This window comes from Myxine glutinosa, chromosome 2 (genome assembly GCF_964187855.1).
Source record: "Myxine glutinosa chromosome 2, kmMyxGlut1.1, whole genome shotgun sequence".
Taxonomy (NCBI): domain Eukaryota; kingdom Metazoa; phylum Chordata; class Myxini; order Myxiniformes; family Myxinidae; genus Myxine; species Myxine glutinosa.
In genome coordinates, this window is record NC_136262.1 from 147,805,840 (window position 1) to 147,823,645 (window position 17,806).

A 17,806-nucleotide genomic window follows, 5' to 3' on the forward strand; every position below is an offset into this window, starting at 1 on the left:
ATGTAGCCAGGGTGAGGGGGGGGGGGGGGGGGGAGAAGGAGTGGTGGTGATTTTGTTTTGTGCCCATGACGTGACACTGGGTACCTCCAGCATGTATGCAAAATTTGTACTGATGTCTCCTGATGTACCTGATCCTGATGATCGTCTCCTTTAAAAAATCTGCCTTTCCATGCCTTTGTGCTGGACCAAGTATGCAAAATGCATGTATGCAAAATTTGGTGGGGATTGGCCCAGCCTTGTTTTTTTTTTTTCCTATGATTTTCAGATGTACACACAGAGAATTGCCTCATTTTATATAGTAGAATGTGCCTTGGGTGGTCTTGGGCCCAGTTTGACAATGTGGTCTAATTCAACCGTAATATTTTTACTTCTAATATAACCACAAGTTGTTCATGTACAGTCATGTGAAAAAGTAAGTACAGTAGTACACCCCATGTAAAGTTTTGACTTTTTCAACATATTTCAACATACAGCTATGTGATCTTCATTTCAACAATATTGATAGATAAAGGTGATATAATATAACAAATATCATGAAACATTTACATTTTGTAGTCCATTGTATAATTTAAATAAACATAAATGCAAATTTCGCATGTGGAAAAAGTAAGTACACTCTTGGCTCTAATAGGTGGGATTGCCCCATTTGGCAGAAACAACCTCAAGTAGGTGTTTCTTCTAACTGTCTACCAGTCTCTAACATCGACTGGGAGAAATTTTTGCCCACTCCTCCATGCAGAATTCTTTCAGCTGTGCGATGTTTGAGGGGTTTCTTGCATGCACAGCTCGTTTCAAATCCCCCACAACATCTCGATGGGATTTAGATCCGGGCTTTGACTTGGCCATTCCAGAACCCTCCATTTCTTTCTTTTCAGCCATTCCTTGGTGGATTTACTGGTATGTGTAGGGTCATTGTCATGTTGCAAGGTCCACCTTCGGTTGAGCTTCAACTTTCCGACAGATGGCCTCACATTATCCTCAAGCACGCTCTGGTACAATGAATAATTCATAGTGGATTCTATGATGGTGACCTGCCCAGACCCTGATGCAGCAAAGCTGCCCCAAACCATAATATTTCCACCACCATGCTTTACAGTTGGTATCAGGTTCTTGTGGTCAAATGCTGTCTTTGGTTTTCACCAAACATGTCTTCTGGTACTGTGGCCAAATAGCTCTACCTTTGACTCATCTGTCCAGAGCACATTGTTCCAGAAGTGCTGGTCTTTGCCTAGGTGTTCATTGGCAAACTTTAGTTTTGCCCTGATGTTCTTTCTGGAAAGCAAAGGTTTCCTCCTGGCACACCTCCCATGTAGATCACATTTGTGCAGCCTCTTTCTAATGGTAGACTCGTGCACTTTGACATGAACAGTGGCAAGAGCTACCTGGAGATCCCTTGATAACATTCTGGGGTTCTTAGAGACTTCTTTCAGCATCTTGCGGTCTACTCTCAGGCTGAACTTGCTGGGGCGGCCTGCCCTGAACAAGCTGGCAGTTTTTTGGAATCTTCTCCACTTGTAGATGATCTTCCCGACAGTCGAATGATTGATTTCAAATTGTTTGGAGATCTTTTTAAATCCCTTCCCAGACTCGTAGGCATCTATAACCTCCTTTCTGAAGGCCTCAGAGATCTCTTTTGATCTAGGCATGGTGACGCCGCACACTTCAACAACAAAGAGCAAACCAAACTAAATGTCTGAGGTTTAAATAAGACAGGTTCCTCCAAGATCCTCTCTGACGATGTTCTAATCATTTGCACCTGAGCTGGTGCACCTGATTCTAATTTTAGGTATTTGAAGTAGTGATAAATGTAGGGGTGTACTTACTTTTTCCACATGCGAAATTTGCATTTATGTTTATTTAAATTATACAATGGACTACAAAATGTAAATGTTTCATGATATTTGTTATATTATATCACCTTTATCTATCAATATTGTTGAAATAAACATCAAATAGCCGTATGTTGAAATATGTTGAAAAAGTCAAAACTTTACATGGGGTGTACTTACTTTTTCACGTGACTGTACCTTTAATGTGGATTATTTCCAAGACGGCCAAGTCCTTTCCTGAGGGTGTTTTTCTTTATTATTATTATTATTATTATTTTTTCTTTTTCTCTCTGCACTAACATATAGCAGTGTGATCAATACTGTGACGAGGCTCTTTCTTGTCGAATTCTCCGTATTGCTACCTCCGCCACCAAATCTTTTTCTGTCTGTGAGCAGGATATCTCAAAAAGTTTTTTGTACGGATTCGGACGAAATTTGGTTGGGTTGGGTATGTGACAAAAAAGGTTGGGTATGTGACATGGACGAAATTATTCGGTTTTGGTGAAGATCCAGATCTGGATGCTATAATTTTATGCCTCCGCCGACAAAGTCCCCAGAGGCGTAATGTTTTCAGGTTGTCCATCCGTCCAGGCTAAACCTCGTTTTTCTCAGCAACCACATGTCCGATTGAGACGAAACTTTCAGGGTCGGAGTTGACGCCCATGCAGAATGGTTTTAATGATAATTGTGATGTCGTAGGTCACGTGGTATGGCAGCCATCTTGGATTAAACTCAAATAATTAAAAAATTCTTTCTCGGAAACCACTGAATGGAAAAATTTTAAACTTGGCACATTGTCAAGTTCTCCCAATGGGGAACAAAAGCATGATAATGATGACATCATAGGTGAAGTGGTATACCAGCCAAATATGTTTTAATATAATTCCTTATCCTAAAAATCAGAAATTGCATGCACATGATCTATGACCCATTTGTATTGAAATATTAAATTTATGACATCATAGGTCACATGGTTTGTCAGCCGTATTACATTGAAGGAAAATATTAAATAATTATATCTCTGAAACCGCTCACCCTATGGATGCGAAATTTTATAAATATCATCGAACAGCACTGTTGCATATAGTTTGAAAATGATGATATCATATGTCATGTGGTTTGGCAGCCATCTTGGATAGAAAAACGATCAACACGAAACTTTAAAAACGTGATCCCGACCCATACATATGCAGAGTGATGGCATCTACCCATTGTGGTACTATGCGGATTCATATTGGCGACACAGTCGCATTGTTCTAGTTTTAAGTGATTCTTCATCATTGAGAGATGGGGCCAAAAAGGATACATGTCATGATATCGTAAAAAGTTTTGAATGGGTTATGACAAAACTTGGTGGTTGGGTAGGGGACAAGAAAGAGCCGATTAGGTTTTGGTTCAGGTCTGGATGCAGATCGGATATGTCGTAACCTGTTCAGCATGGTGGAGGTATGTGCTGTACTGAGTGCCATTCTAGTTTAGCTTTATAATTGTGCACAGGCCCATACGTGTGCGTGTAAGATTATATTTAGAAGCTCCTTAATCGGCCTCAAATTTTGTTCAAAATTTTTTTTTGTGAATGCGATCCTAAATGCATGATTAGAGTCGTTGTAATTATGACATTAACGATGTGACTGCATTACAAAGGTTGTTTTGCATATGAACCTCACTGGTGGAAAATGCCTATGTTCTTAAGTTTGACAATTTAAACGGGGACAGTTATTTTTAGTTCTGATTGGCAAAAACCTTATTGTGCTGTGCCCCTCCCCTACTCCCGGATCCTGTCCCGTCTCCTCACAGTGTGGAACATTTTGCACGGTTATACGCTCAGAAAACGGGTGTGAAAATGGAAGTGCTTCGAAAGACCCTATGGGGAGATTTCTATCTCGATCCCAAAGCCAAGAAGATGATGAAAGGAGCGCAAGTATGTTTCTACATCGCGCTGCATCTGCACCAGGGGGCGTCGGAACACCATGATGTGCTTTGTATCTGAAAGTATCATTAGCCCCTTGCGATTAGCCGATGCAATGGTTTTTATAACCCTTTTAGGGGTACTCACTGCTTCTTCTTTTTTCTTTGCACATACCAGAATATCTTAGCACCCACTTTTGCTTATTCTCCATTTGGGTTTCTTCCTGATTCGAGCTGTCTTTGAAGTGGCCTCTAAGCTGGTTGTTTGATATGCTTGTTGTACATTTTCAAAGAGCTGACCATTGTGTCGATAAATTGGGCAAAATTTCAAATTGTTATTCCTGTTGCACAGGTGTCTCGGTCTCAAATGGCCTACACTCGCTTGCTTGATTTTGTGAGCTCCGAATGGGATTGATTTTTTTTTTTTTAACTGTATTGCAATTCTCATCTTTTTATTTCCTGTTCTCCAGGCGAAGGGAAAGAAACCGGTTTTTGTACAGCTGGTGTTGGAAAACGTGTGGGCGCTCTACGACGCCATCATCAATAGGCGGTAATTAAAGGATTGATTGAGGTGCTTTGCATAAGTGTATAATTTTTGTTTTTTTACGAAGGGGACCATGTTGTCAGGTGCTTGCCTCACTAGGTTATGTTTTGCTTCCTTCCTTTTTTAATTTTCAGGGATAAGGACAAAGTGGAGAAAATGGTTGCCTCTCAAGGCCTTAAAATTCCCACCCGGGACATGAAGCATGCCGACCCAAAGGTGGTCCTAAGCTCCATCTGCAGCCAGTGGCTCCCCCTAGCACATGCTGTGCTTTGTATCCTTGCAGTATGCTGCGGTGTGCTTGTTCTCTTCAAACTCGTGTCCGCAAGTGGTTTTGTGCAGATCCGCTGCAGAGTGTAACCAGTGGCGAAGAGCTTTGTGGTTTTATGTTCTTTCACATGTGATTGGAAACCAAATGGCTCCGCTAACTATCACGGCGGTTGCACAGGCCATTACACATGTGGCATGTTTGGGATTCAAAATACAAGGGATTTCCAAAGCACTTCGTGTAATTCAACGTGGTCAATGGAATCACAGGTATCTCCACAGTCTATTACCACAAGACACGATCCAAAATTGCTTCTGTGTGATAATGATGTGGATTTGTAAGTTTACATTGACAATTTCCACCTTTTTTTGGATTTCGTATCATCATCCCCACTAAACGGAAGATGTACCAATCAACACCAGTTAAGGCTCCTATTATTTTTCAGCACATTAATTTTAAACAACTTCTAAAACTATGCTTTTGCAAAGGGGAATAAAATCCCTGTGTGCAAAAGTGTTGGAGAGCAGACATTTGAAGGTCAAAGGTTTTTCTCCTTGACAGTTACAGCAATGGTGTGTAGCAAGCTACCCAGCCCGCTGGAAATCAATGTGGAGCGTGTCGAGCGGCTGCTTTGCCCTCATTTGCGAAGGTTCGAGTCCTTGCCGATTGAGACCCAAGCTCTAAAAGAATGTGAGTTGGTGATGACCCTTACCACTTGAAAATCCTGAGCAGCTCATTTAATTAGCTCATTTAATGAGCTACATCCTCAAGCTTGGTTCTCCATGATATTGCTGGATTCCTTTGGTGTTAATAGAAACTACTTTTGAAGGCAGTTCAAGAATATCACTATAAGAGATCTCTTCGGGCGGAATAACCGGATGCTGATGTTGCCTCTGATCTACCATATTCTGTGTTCGATTTTGGGGTGTTGCACCATGAAGCACGCCATCCTTTGGAGAGGATATTCGGCTGGTTGTTCTTTCTGTGTTCAAGTATAAAAATTACTAGTGTATATTTTTGAAAGATTGTTTGGCCTGTTCCAATACCTACGAAGTCAATTTGGGATTCAAAGGTAGCATACTTGAGTTTAAGCTTTCTTGTCTCGGTTTTAATCCTGACTTGATCGTAAACTGCCATCCTGATGCTTCTCAAGAAAGATGCTGCATGAATAAGTACACTGTCTTTTGGAGAGGATGCAAAATCTGCAGTCCCATCTATTCATGTTCACAGATGTATGATAATCATGTTGTGCCATTTGCGGAAGTGTAGGCCCTTTTTTGTCACCACCCTGGCCAAATTCTAAATTATTGGCCTGGATTTCCCTCCAGCAAGGCCAGAGTAAATGTCCCATGTATTTCGTGCTGGAAAGATAATCGACGACAAACTTGCTTGCGTGCCGTAGAATGTTGCTCATTGGATAAGGAATGGGACAAGGACATAAGGCAGGTTTGAGGAGACGTATGTGGAAAGAATGCATTTGTACATATGGTTGTAGCAAATTTATTTTTCCTACCAAATTAGACTTGGTTTATTATCTCCACCACCGAAGGTGGACGGAGGTTATATTTTCACCCCTGTCTGTTTGTCTGTCTGTTTGCCTGTGAGCAGGGTATCTCAAAGTTATGGATGGATTCAGACAAAACTTGGTGGACAGGTTGGGTGTGTTACAAGGAAGAATTGATTCGATTTTGGTGACTATCTGGATCCGGATCCAGACACCCAAAAATTTTAAAGTGCTTCTTCATCATTGAGTGATTGGGCCAAAAATGATCTTTAACGTACAATATCTCAAAAAGTTATGGACGGATTCGGACGATACTTGGTGACTCGTTGGGTGTGTCACAAGGGGCAATTTGTTTGATTTTGGTGAAGATTCGGATCCAGTCTATCAATGGGATACAAAACGTAAACTGGTCGCCTTTAGTGAGTGTCGTTCTAGTTGTTGAAAAGCTTTTTGTTTGTCCAAATAAATGGTCCATCAGAACAGATTTTTTTGTTTGTTTAGCAAATCATATCTGTTCATTCTTGAGAAAGCATAAATATAATTGTGCATTATCTCCCTGAATTGCTTATTGTGTACTAGAGTTGCCCCACTGCCAGCCCATACCCTTTGCCACCTTGCTTTTCCATGTGGCTGGGTCGTTGTCCTACTTTCTTTAGGAAAGTAGGAAAAAAAACAATTGGTCCAGGAAAATGGCAGAAGGATCACAAATTACTTACACGAGTATGTTGCACCGTTTACTCGCTATGATTATATCTTTGCTGAGGTATGTATAAAACCAGAGTATATTTTAATTTCCATTAACGGCGGCTTCACGTCTTTCACAAAAGATGCCAAGATGCTGGAGTACCTGGTTTTAATCTCACACGTTATATACATATTCATCTACAGATAGTCTACCTTTATCCTTGCAGCTTGTATATTAAAGAACACCGATGTCTACGAATACTCATGTATTTGTCCTTCATGTCAATTATGTACCAGCTCTTCCATTAGTTTTCCATCAATATTTCTGAAAACCCAAACTTTTGTAGATGTCGATTGTGTTTTCTTTGTTCATTTCACAGCTTTCCTGGCCTGCAGGAGTGAAGGGTCTGATGTGCCCGTCATCGTGTTTGTTTCAAAACAGTTTGCAGTTGATGTGAAGTCCCTACCACAGAACCAACCAAGGTAACACTGCGATTCTTTGTCTTCATGCTTAACACATTGGTGCTTGGGGGCATTCCATAAGGCACCAGAAGTAATCTATGGTTATATATTTTTGTGTAATTGCTTTTCACCCCTCAGCCCAAATTGGGCTAAGGGGTATTGTCGTCATGGGCGTCGTCCGGGCGTCCGTCAACTTTTGGTTTCCGTCAATTTCAAGGAGAACGGCTTGTCCGATTAAATCCATTTTTTCAGTGTGTGTTGCGGTTGAGTATGGGAAGGTTCCTTTCGAAAATGGGCGTGCTGTGATTTTCAATATGGCCGCCACGGCAGCCATCCGGCGTCCGTCAACTTTTGGTTTCCGTCAATTTCGAGCAGAATGGCATGTCCGATTAAATTCATTTTTGCAGTGTGTGTTGGGGTTGAGTAGATGAAGGTTCCTTTCGAAAATGGGCACGCTGCGATTTTCAATATGGCCGCCACGGTAGCCATCTTGAAATTGGTTTCCGTCAATTTCGAGCAGAACGGCTTATCTGATTAAATCCATGTTTGCAGTGTGTGTTGGGGTTGAGTAGAGGAAGGTGCCTTTCGAAAATGGGCACGCTGCGATTTTCAATATGGCCGCCACCGCAGCCATCTTGAAATTAGTTTCTGTCAATTTCGAGCAGAACGGCTTGTCTGATTAAATCCATTTTTGCAGTGTGTGTTGGGGTTGAGTCGAGGAAGGTTCATGGGTCCGCTGCGATTTTCAATATGGCCGCCACGGCAGCCATATTGAAATTGGTTTCCGTCAATTTCAAGCAGAACGGCTTGTCTGATTAAATCCATTTTGGCAGTGTGTGTTGGGGTTGAGTAGACGAAGGTTCCTTTCGAAAATGGGCACGCTGCGATTTTCAATATGGCCACCATGGAAGCCATCTTGAAATTGGTTTCCACCATGCATGGGCTGAGGGGTTACGCCCGCTTTGCGGTGCTATTTATTTATTTTTCTTATCAACAAATCATGTCTCTGTGAGTGCCTTCATTTACAAGCTTCTTATTTTGTATGCAGCACAAGGCTGCAGGTAGCATCATTTACTGGTAGCGTGGCTGTTTCGCTGATGCACTGCCCCTGTAGGTTGGAGCAGGAACTTTTAATTTGTCCAGCATGTCGGTGATAACTCACCTACACTTCACTAAAGGACACCCTGGGATCTTTAACGTCCATCAAACAATAATGGTAGATGGGACACCCAGTTTAAATATCCATCAGCTGAACAGCAAACACATGAATTAATCTCCCTGCCTGAAAGACCAGGATGACGATTCATGACTGGGCTGCGATGCGAACCTAAGCTTGACAGTTCAGAACTGAGTGTCCTTCTCTACAATGAGCAGTAAACTATCATGCTTCGGCAGCTCCTTACCTGCCTTTCGTCTTGTTAGTTCGTCTATGACCGAGTCGAGTTGAGCTCTTAAAGCCATATCGATGTCCTTCAGTAAGTCATTTCAGTGAGTGAGAGTCAGTCAGTCAGTCAGTCAGTGGGCCCATTAACATTTTTTCGTTTTTCCCCGACTCCTCTGAGGCGGCTCAGCTGATAGTTTTAAAACTTGGCATGATGATTCATGACACTAATGCGCAAAAACTGATGAAGCCCTTTTATTTAATTTCCATCCAGGGGGTGAAATAATTAATGAATCAACTGAAAATGTAATCAATGTTTGTATATCCATCCCATGTAGCGAGATTCTGTCATCTCACGAGATTGAAATTGATAAAATAAAAAATGATGGTTCGTCATTATTTAATTTTAACTTTACCTTTTAATGCCTTCTTATTTAACCTCTTGATTTAATTTAACATCGTAACACCATCAATGCCCTCTTGCTTCCAAGAACGGGAAAGAAAGCAGAGGGAAAGAAAGTAGGACAGAGAGTTGGTGGGGGGAGTTGAGGGGTGAGGGGGAGGGGCGAGTGACTGGACAGTCCTTTTTTTTTTTTTTTTTTTTTGTTAAGTCCTTTTTGGTGCTTTTACCCTTTTAGTCCGTTTACGACCCCTTCAACACTTTAGACTCCATAAGATTATTTCGACCTTTAAACCCCACAAACTCCAGCTATTGTTGGAATGTACTCATTGGACCTTTAGGCTGTTTAGACCATTAGACCCTTTAAGACCATTAAAACCCCTTTAGACACTATAGACCTGTTAAACACTTTAGACCCTCTGGACCCATTCTAGACTGATTAGACCCCCTCGACCCTTTGGAATTAGACCATTTAAACCCCTTAGACCTTTTAAGATCCTTTAGACATTTACATATTTTGCCTGGTGTTGGCTTAGCGGTTAGGGTGCTGGCTTGGGATCCGAGGATCCTGGGTTCGAAACCCGGTCGATCTTTGAATTAACACCAGGGGGGTTGACTCAGCCTGTCATCCTTCCGAGGTCGGCAAATTGAGTACCAGCATGCTGGGATGAATGATCCCGGTGTGTACCCCGATTTAGAATAGGTACACCGTATCCCTGCGCATCGTAAGAGGCGACTAAGGGTTGGCGTCAGGAAGGGCATCTGGCCATAAAAACATTGCCTCAAACAGGGAACCATGATTGTCATGGGCCCCGCAAGGCTAACCCCCACTCTAGCGGGGAAAAATGGCCTTAAAACGATCATTCATTCATTCACCATTCAGACATTTACATATTTTAGACCATTATTTGGCGGTTCCGTATTGGAGTATGATAAAATGATAAAATGAAGAATTGCTCTAAAGGGCCAGTTAATGCTGAAATGTTTTAGCTGGATATCTAACCCATCCAGAACAAATGAATATCTTTCCCAAAATAACCTTAGATATGTAGGTTGGGGGTGAATTGATAGAAATTGCCATTTTATTTCAAATTTTATGAGTTTTTACAAATCAAATTTCAATGTCTACAAATTAATAGTAAGTAGGATACAGCAAATTTGTAAATATTACTAGACAATGAATTTGGATATCATTAATGTCAAAATTTTGAAAACTTCTCACAACATATGTGGACGTGAGATTTGATATTTGGCAAGCTTTTCCCGTACGACACACGGAGGTCTAAAAGTTTTGACCATACTTTAATTGTTCAAGCTACAATCATTGCAATTCATTTTTTTCTTACTTAGACTTGTGAGTAACAAAAAACCCAACCAGAAATGATTCCTTTAATTTGTCTGTAAATAATAAGCTCTTAAACCTTGTCCTGTATGACATGCCATAATGTTTGTATATTATTACCGGATTTCTTTCCTACTAGGGCATGCCCGTACTATATATATATCTAAAATTATATCCCCCCCCCTCTATTTACATGAAATGGTTTGGTCCAAAGCGAACGGCTTGCGAGTACGGTGACAATCCCCCCCCCTCTATTTACATGAAATGGTTTGGTCCAAAGCGAACGGCTTGCGGAGTTTGGTAAAGAAATCGCCATAGCGTGCACAAACGCGCAGGAAAGCGAAAGAATCACAAATTAGTTTTAATTAGTTTTAAAACATAGTTTAACGCCAACATAGTTTGCCAACGTGAAATAAATGAATACGCTCTCAAATGTGCCGTCCGAGGCAGAGTCTGTTCGGCACGTTCGGCACACGTGATAGCTCGCTGCTCTCTGATTGGTTGAATCGTTTTTTGGACATAGCTCGGTAACTACTTGTCCGATTAATATGAAACCTTGAAAAGGCACATCCTCGGGTCCCCAGCAATATACCTGGCAAGTTTAAAGTATATCGGACCCGTGGTTGTCGAGAAACAGCGGTCACAGACATACAAACATACAAACATACACACAGAGATTACTGGAATTATAGATAGATATACCCCAAAATATGTCTGATTACGAGTAAGACAGTTAAGCTGTATGAATCATATACAGACTTGGCATTTAATATGGAATATTTTTTTGTGGGGGTGAACGTACTTTTCAAGATGACTTAGAACCAAAAGTTCATTGGAATTATGTTGAAACTATTCTAGATTTTGTTAATGTGACCTTTAAAAGAAACAAAAACCACATTTGACATTTCGAAGCAAATAAATTGATCCTTGAAAGTGATGTAAACTGATATCGAACTCAATTCACGGACAGTACTGTGTTAAACTTCTGTACGTTTTCCAGAAGTATCTATTTTGCACATTAGCCAAAAAAAATTTCAACAAAAACAAAAGCGAAATTATGACTGGGATTACGGACAGTAAAATTACAGTTCAGTACTTCGTGTAACCCCCACGAGCATTGAGGAGAGCACTTACACGTCGAGGCATGCTGTTCACGAGATTTGCCAAGGTTTGGACAGGAATCGCTTGCCATGCAGTGACAATAGTCTGCTGCAATTCACGCACAGAGGAAGGCTGCTGGTCCAAGTTGTCGATTTGACGCGTTAATTCTGCCCACAAGTTCTCTATCGGATTCATATCCGGGGACATGGCAGGCCACTCCATATGCTCTACACCACGGTCAGCAAGAAAGTCCTGGATCATGCGAGCACGATGAGGCCGTGCATTGTCATCTTGGAAGACAAAGTTTCCTCGAAAGGCTGCACGAGCAAATGGAAGCAATGTTTCTTCCAGAATGATCCTGTACTTGAACTGGTTCAGGTTTCCATTCAGAACAACCAGGTCAGTTTTGCCCCCTGCATGAAAAGCAGCCCAAACGGTCACCCCACCACCTCCAGCTTGAACTCTTGGCACAATACAATCTTCGTTGTGGGCTTCATGCAATTGTCTGCGCACTCGGACGCGGCCATCTTGACGATAGACTAGAAATCTAGACACGTCACTGAAGGTCATGTGATTCCAGTGTCCTGGCTGCCATTGACGGTGCTCTCTGGCCCACTGCAATCAGCGCTGGCTGTGTCGTCTGGTCAGGCGTGGCTTTCTCAGGGGACGCCTGGCACGGTAGCCTGCTTGAACCAGTCGTTGGTTGACTAGCCTTCTGGATACAGGCACATTTGTCAGTTGCTGCCACTCAGCCCTAAGCTGATTAGCTGACTTGGTACGGCCATTGCAGACTAACCGTTGCAGCTGGCGATCGTCTCTCCTTGTGGTTCTGCGTGGACGTCCTGGCCTCGGTATTGGAGTAGGGATACCCCTCTGAGCATTTCGTTTCAGGATCTTTGACACCTGACCTTGAGTGATGCCATACTGCCGAGCAATAGCACGCTGTTTCATGCAAGAATTTCGTAAAGCCACCACTCCATGACAAACAGCATTGTCAATTTGACGGACCATCTCCAGAGGAAGCGGCAATAACTTTTGTAGACGTGCAGCAGTTGTTTTCCACTAATACAGAACGCAACAACCCTTATATACCCGATTGTGAAGCCAATCGTCAAATGTACCTGTCCTTACATTTTGTCACGCCACCTGTGATATAATCCTGGTCTTGACTTCTTGCTGCGAAAGACAATCAGTGACATGGTTCTTTCAACAAAGACATCACCGAAGGGTAAAAGAAACTCACCAGATTGATATACTGAGTTCAGAAAGTAAACCCAAGTCAAGAAAAAAAAAAAATTCCACATTAAATGCCAAGTCTGAATATATATACAGTATATACGAAGAGCTCTTTTCCAAAACGCTATAAATCCATTTGGAGCATTTTGTTTAAAATGAGAATTTCTGCACAGCAAAGAAAATAAAGCAAACTTCCTTTTTTTTCTGTTTCAATGTTTAATATGCAAATATTAGAACATATCAAAGAACAAACTGAAAATCTAGTAATCTTTTTTCACAACAAATTAACAAAAATAATGAAGTTTTTTTCCAAAACGCTATATATCCACTGTGTGACAGTTCTTAAAAAACACCACAAGTCCAATGATGGACGTTTCTCAATGTCAGACTTGCATTGGAATGCAGGTCAGCCCTGTCCGGGCTCTTCATCACTGCTGGCTGCATCAGCCTCGCTCACCACTGACAAAGCAGAATCATAGAACGCCCGGACTTCGTCTGACGCTCCTATTTCCGCAAGGAGTGAAAACACATCATGCTTCTTCGCCTCTTTTACAGTGGTCTGCATTGGTAATGGATAAGGTCTGAATTCAGCACATTTCTTGCCCCGTTTCAAAACACTGTGGTGGCAGTATTCAGCACTGTAGGAGGTTTTAAAACCCACTTGGCCATTTGTGAATTCTAGCATGCGGGCCTCACTAATTTTGAAGGTTTTCTTCGTCCTCACATGATGTTTGGTTGCTGATCGGTAATCAAACGACTGCCAGTCCTTTCCATACACGTAGACATTCCCAAATGTTTTCAAAATTGAGCAGTACTCTTCTGGGAGCAGGATGGTGTCCACTTTCCTAACTCTCTGTTCAATTCTCCCAAATACTCTATCTGCTGGTAAAAAGCTGTGCCCCCTAATTGGAAAGGTGTACTCAATCCTGAGACCAGGAATTGTTTGCTGAAGTGCCAAGAGCATGGATGCCATATTCATATTCTTATTTTGTCCAAAACATGAATCGCTGAACAAGCGAAGGCTTTTTTTCTACCGAAGCGGACCATTGAGTGGGTGGCGGAAGCAATGATCCAGTGCGGAAGCTGTCATATTGCTGTCCTTTTTGTTTTGATTTTCCAGCCAGACATAAAGGTGGACATCCTCCTTGAGCTGTTTGCTCTCCTTACCATGATGCACAACAACACCAAACAGGTAAAGGTAGAGTTGTCTGGAATAATAGGCTTGGCCTATTGGTGTTTTGGGCAAAATTAGATTTTGCATCATGTCGAAGCAAACAGTCACGGAGTCCTCTTCGTCCCTTCCCAGCTGGTCATAGAATGCTCGTGCTCTTCGCCGATGCAAAATGAACAAGGCTGTTTCATTTTGCTTTTCAGCTTCTGACATGTTTGGATCCTTTATTCTCATCCTGTATTTGGCACAATTGGAACAGGCATCTGTGGCAGGATGGCCAAAGCCAAGGTTGAATTGGGATGAGAAAACAGAATAGTACAGAGAGTAGCTGGTTTGGGCGTGGTTTTGTGCCTCAAACAGCTGGTGCATTTTGTGCACACTCAAGTCAGTGGGGAGATATTTTCGCCCTGGAGCCCCCCTACGGCCGTAATGACTGGCCCTGCAGGTGAATGTTCCAATGTGATTGGAGATCAGATCCCTCTTGCTGTTGTTGATGTCTACTTTTCGGGCGCCTCCCCTTCTTTCTGGGCGAGCCTCAGCAGTCTCCGCGTAATATCGGGCCACCCGGGACACTCTGTCCTTGCTGATCCCTGAAAAAATCAAAAGAATAATGCAATACCTGGTATAAAATGGCTAATATCGTATGGGGTGCAGGGGATCAATCTTGTGGAACCGATAGACAGAAATAATTTTGACTGTGGCTGTTTTAATCAGCCCAGCAAAGTTGCAACCACCTCGATTCCGACGTAGAATCTGCCTGGAGATGCTGTGAATCGGTGCTAATAATTTTTTTATGCATGATCATCGCTGACATACGTGGATTATGTAAATATTTTAAATGTTATCTGTGGTGGAGAATCTGGGTGCATGCATAATGGTGTGCAAATAGTAAACGCGAATAACATTCAATGAGCTTCCAGATGAAAGATATCTGCAATGAAAACAATACAAAAACTCACCCAGTACTGAGACGAATGTGTCTTTACAAACAGGAAGCTTGTCTGGGTGGTTCACCGTCAGCAGACTGAACTGCGCGGAAACATTCCTGTTTTTCCTTCTGCCAACTGTATCCACCTTCTTGCGATGCCGCTTAACAGACGTGATTGTCATCAGCTGCAGAAATTCCCTGTCCTGATCTGCTTTCTTTGAGTTTCCGTATAATTTGTCAAAGTTCAGTATGAGGTCGTCTTCTGTGAGCTTATCAGCGTGACAACGATTTTGATTTTTTTCAGCGGTGTGTTTACATGCCACGGTTGGAACTTTACCAGCACCAGAATGGCGAATTTTCTTAGCTTTTTCCCGTTCATGGTTGTCCTTATTCAACTTACGCTTTCTTCCTCCCGGTGAAAGCACCACTGCTTCGTCCATCCCATCAAAACTGTCCATTTTACAGAAAATTACGTCCAAGAAAATTACGCCACAGTCAAACAACGGAAGTCGCCATGTTGTGGAAAATTCCCCACGCGGATTGGCCGACAGGCAATATCGCGGTTTGGAATAAAAGTGGCATGGCGTTTGTCGCACTTTGCAAAAAAGATCTAAACTGGGCTGCGTAAACTAACGGGAGATATCACGTTTTGAGAAAAAACGAATGTGTGATATTGACCGACTATCTGTTCACGAATGTTGGAGCTGGTAATCGCTTTTTTTTTTTTTTTGGCGTTTATCGCGTTTTGGAATAGAGCTCTTCATACAGACTTGGCATTTAATATGGAATATTTTTTTTTTCTTGACTTGGGTTTACTTTCTTAATTCAGTATATCAATCTAGTGAGTTTCTTTTACACTTTGGTGATTTATTTGTTAAAAGAACCATGTCACTGATTGTCTGTCGCAGCAAGAAGTCAACAACAGGATTATATCACAGGTGGTGTGGCAAAATGTACGGACAGGTGCATTTGATGATTGGCTTCACAGTCGGGTATACAAGGGTTGTTGCGTTCTGTATTAGTGGAAAACAACTGCTGCATGTCTCCAAAAGTTATTGCCGCTTCCTCTGGAGATGGTCCGTCAACTCGACAATGCTGTTTGTTATGGAGTGGTGGCTTTACGAAATTACGGCATGAAACAGCATGCTATTGCTCGGCAGTATGGCATCACTCAAGGTCAGGTGTCAAAGATCCTGAAACGAAATGCTCAGAAGGGTGTCCCTACTCCAGTACCGAGGCCAGGACGTCCCCGCAGAACCACAAGGAGGGATGATCGCCAGCTGCACCGGTTAGTCCGCAATGGCCGTACCAAGTCAGCTAATCGGCTTAGGGCTGAGTGGCAGCAACTGACAAATGTGCTTGTATCCAGAAGGCGAGTCAACCAACGACTGGTTCAAGCAGGCTATCGTGCCAGTCGTCCCCTGAGAAAGCCATGCCTGACCAGACAACACCGCCAGCACCGATTGCAGTGGGCCAGAGAGCACCATCAATGGCAGCCAGGACACTGGAATCACGTGATCTTCAGTGACGAGTCTAGATTACTGGTCTATCGTCAAGATGGTCACGTCCGAGTGTGCAGACAAGTGCATGAAGCCTACAACAAAGATTGTATAGTGCCAAGAGTCCAAGCTGGAGGTGGTGGGGCGACCGTTTGGGCTGCTTTTCATGCAGGGGGCAAAACTGACCTGGTTGTTCTGAATGGAAACCTGAACCAGTTCAAGCACAGGGCCATTCTGGAAGAAACATTGCTTCCATTTGCTCGTGCAGCCTTTCAAGGAAACTTTGTCTTCCAAGATGACAATGCACGGCCTCATCGTGCTCGCATGATCCAACACTTTCTTGCTGACCGTGGTGTAGAGCATATGGAGTGGCCTGCCGTGTCCCCGGATATGAATCCAATAGAGAACTTGTGGGCAGAATTAACGCGTCAAATCGACCACTTGGACCAGCAGCCGACCTCTGTGCGTGAATTGCAGCAGGCTATTGTCACTGCATGGCAAGCGATTCCTGTCCAAACCTTGGTAAATCTCGTGAACAGCATGCTTCAACGTGTACGTGCTCTCCTGAATGCTCGTGGGGGTTACACGAAGTACTGAACTGTAATTTTACTGTCCGTAATCCCAGTCGCAATTTAACTTTTGTTTTTGTTATAAAAATTTTTTGGCTAATGTGCAAAATAAAGAGATACTTCTGGAAAACGTACAGAAGTTTAACACAGTACTGTCCATGAATTGAGTTCGATATCAGTTTACATCACTTTCAAGGATCAATTTATTTGTTTCGAAATGTCAAATGTGGTTTTTGTTTCTTTTAAAGGTCACATTAACAAAATCTGGAATAATTTCAACATAATTCAAATGAACTTTTGGTTCTAAGACATCTTGAAAAGTAAGTTCACCCCCACAAAAAAAATATTCCATATTAAATGCCAAGTCTGTGTGTGTGTGTGTATATATATATATATATATATATGTATATATATATATATATATATATATATATATATATATATACATACATACATACACACACACACACACACACACACACACACACACACACACACACACACACACACACACACACAGTCACGTGAAAAAGTAAGTATACCCCATGCAAAGTTTTGACTTTTTCAACATATTTCAACATACAGCTATTTTTTTTTTATTTTTTTATTTTTTTTTCTATACTGAATCGAGGCTCGTGAAAGAGCTGACAACCGCGAGGGAAAGACAAAGACAGTACATGGGGACCGCGAGGGAAAGACAAAGACAGTACATGGGGACCGCGAGGGAAAGACAAAGACAGTACATGGGGACCGCGAGGGAAAGACAGTACATGGGGACCGCGAGGGAAAGACAAAAACAGCACATAGGGACCGCGAGGGAAAGACAAAAACAGCACATGGGGACCGCGAGGGAAAGACAAAGACAGTACATGGGGACCGCGAGGGAAAGACAGTACATGGGGACCGCGAGGGAAAGACAGTACATGGGGACCGCGAGGGAAAGACAAAAACAGCACATGGGGACCGCGAGGGAAAGACAAAGA

The 17,806-nt window shown here is 42.4% G+C and overlaps 1 protein-coding gene across 7 annotated transcripts in view; it reads left to right on the forward strand.

Annotated features, from left to right (window-relative positions):
* EFL1 (elongation factor like GTPase 1) overlaps positions 1 to 17,806 on the forward strand; it is a 233,633-nt gene that overhangs the window by 37,693 nt on the left and 178,134 nt on the right. For all 7 annotated transcript variants that reach the window (XM_078771785.1, XM_078771786.1, XM_078771787.1 and 4 more), the window contains 5 exons: positions 3,627 to 3,750; positions 4,208 to 4,287; positions 4,416 to 4,552; positions 5,114 to 5,236; positions 7,115 to 7,217. In XM_078771785.1, the coding sequence (XP_078627911.1) occupies positions 3,627 to 3,750; positions 4,208 to 4,287; positions 4,416 to 4,552; positions 5,114 to 5,236; positions 7,115 to 7,217 (567 nt within the window). The remainder of the gene's footprint in view (positions 1 to 3,626; positions 3,751 to 4,207; positions 4,288 to 4,415; positions 4,553 to 5,113; positions 5,237 to 7,114; positions 7,218 to 17,806) is intronic.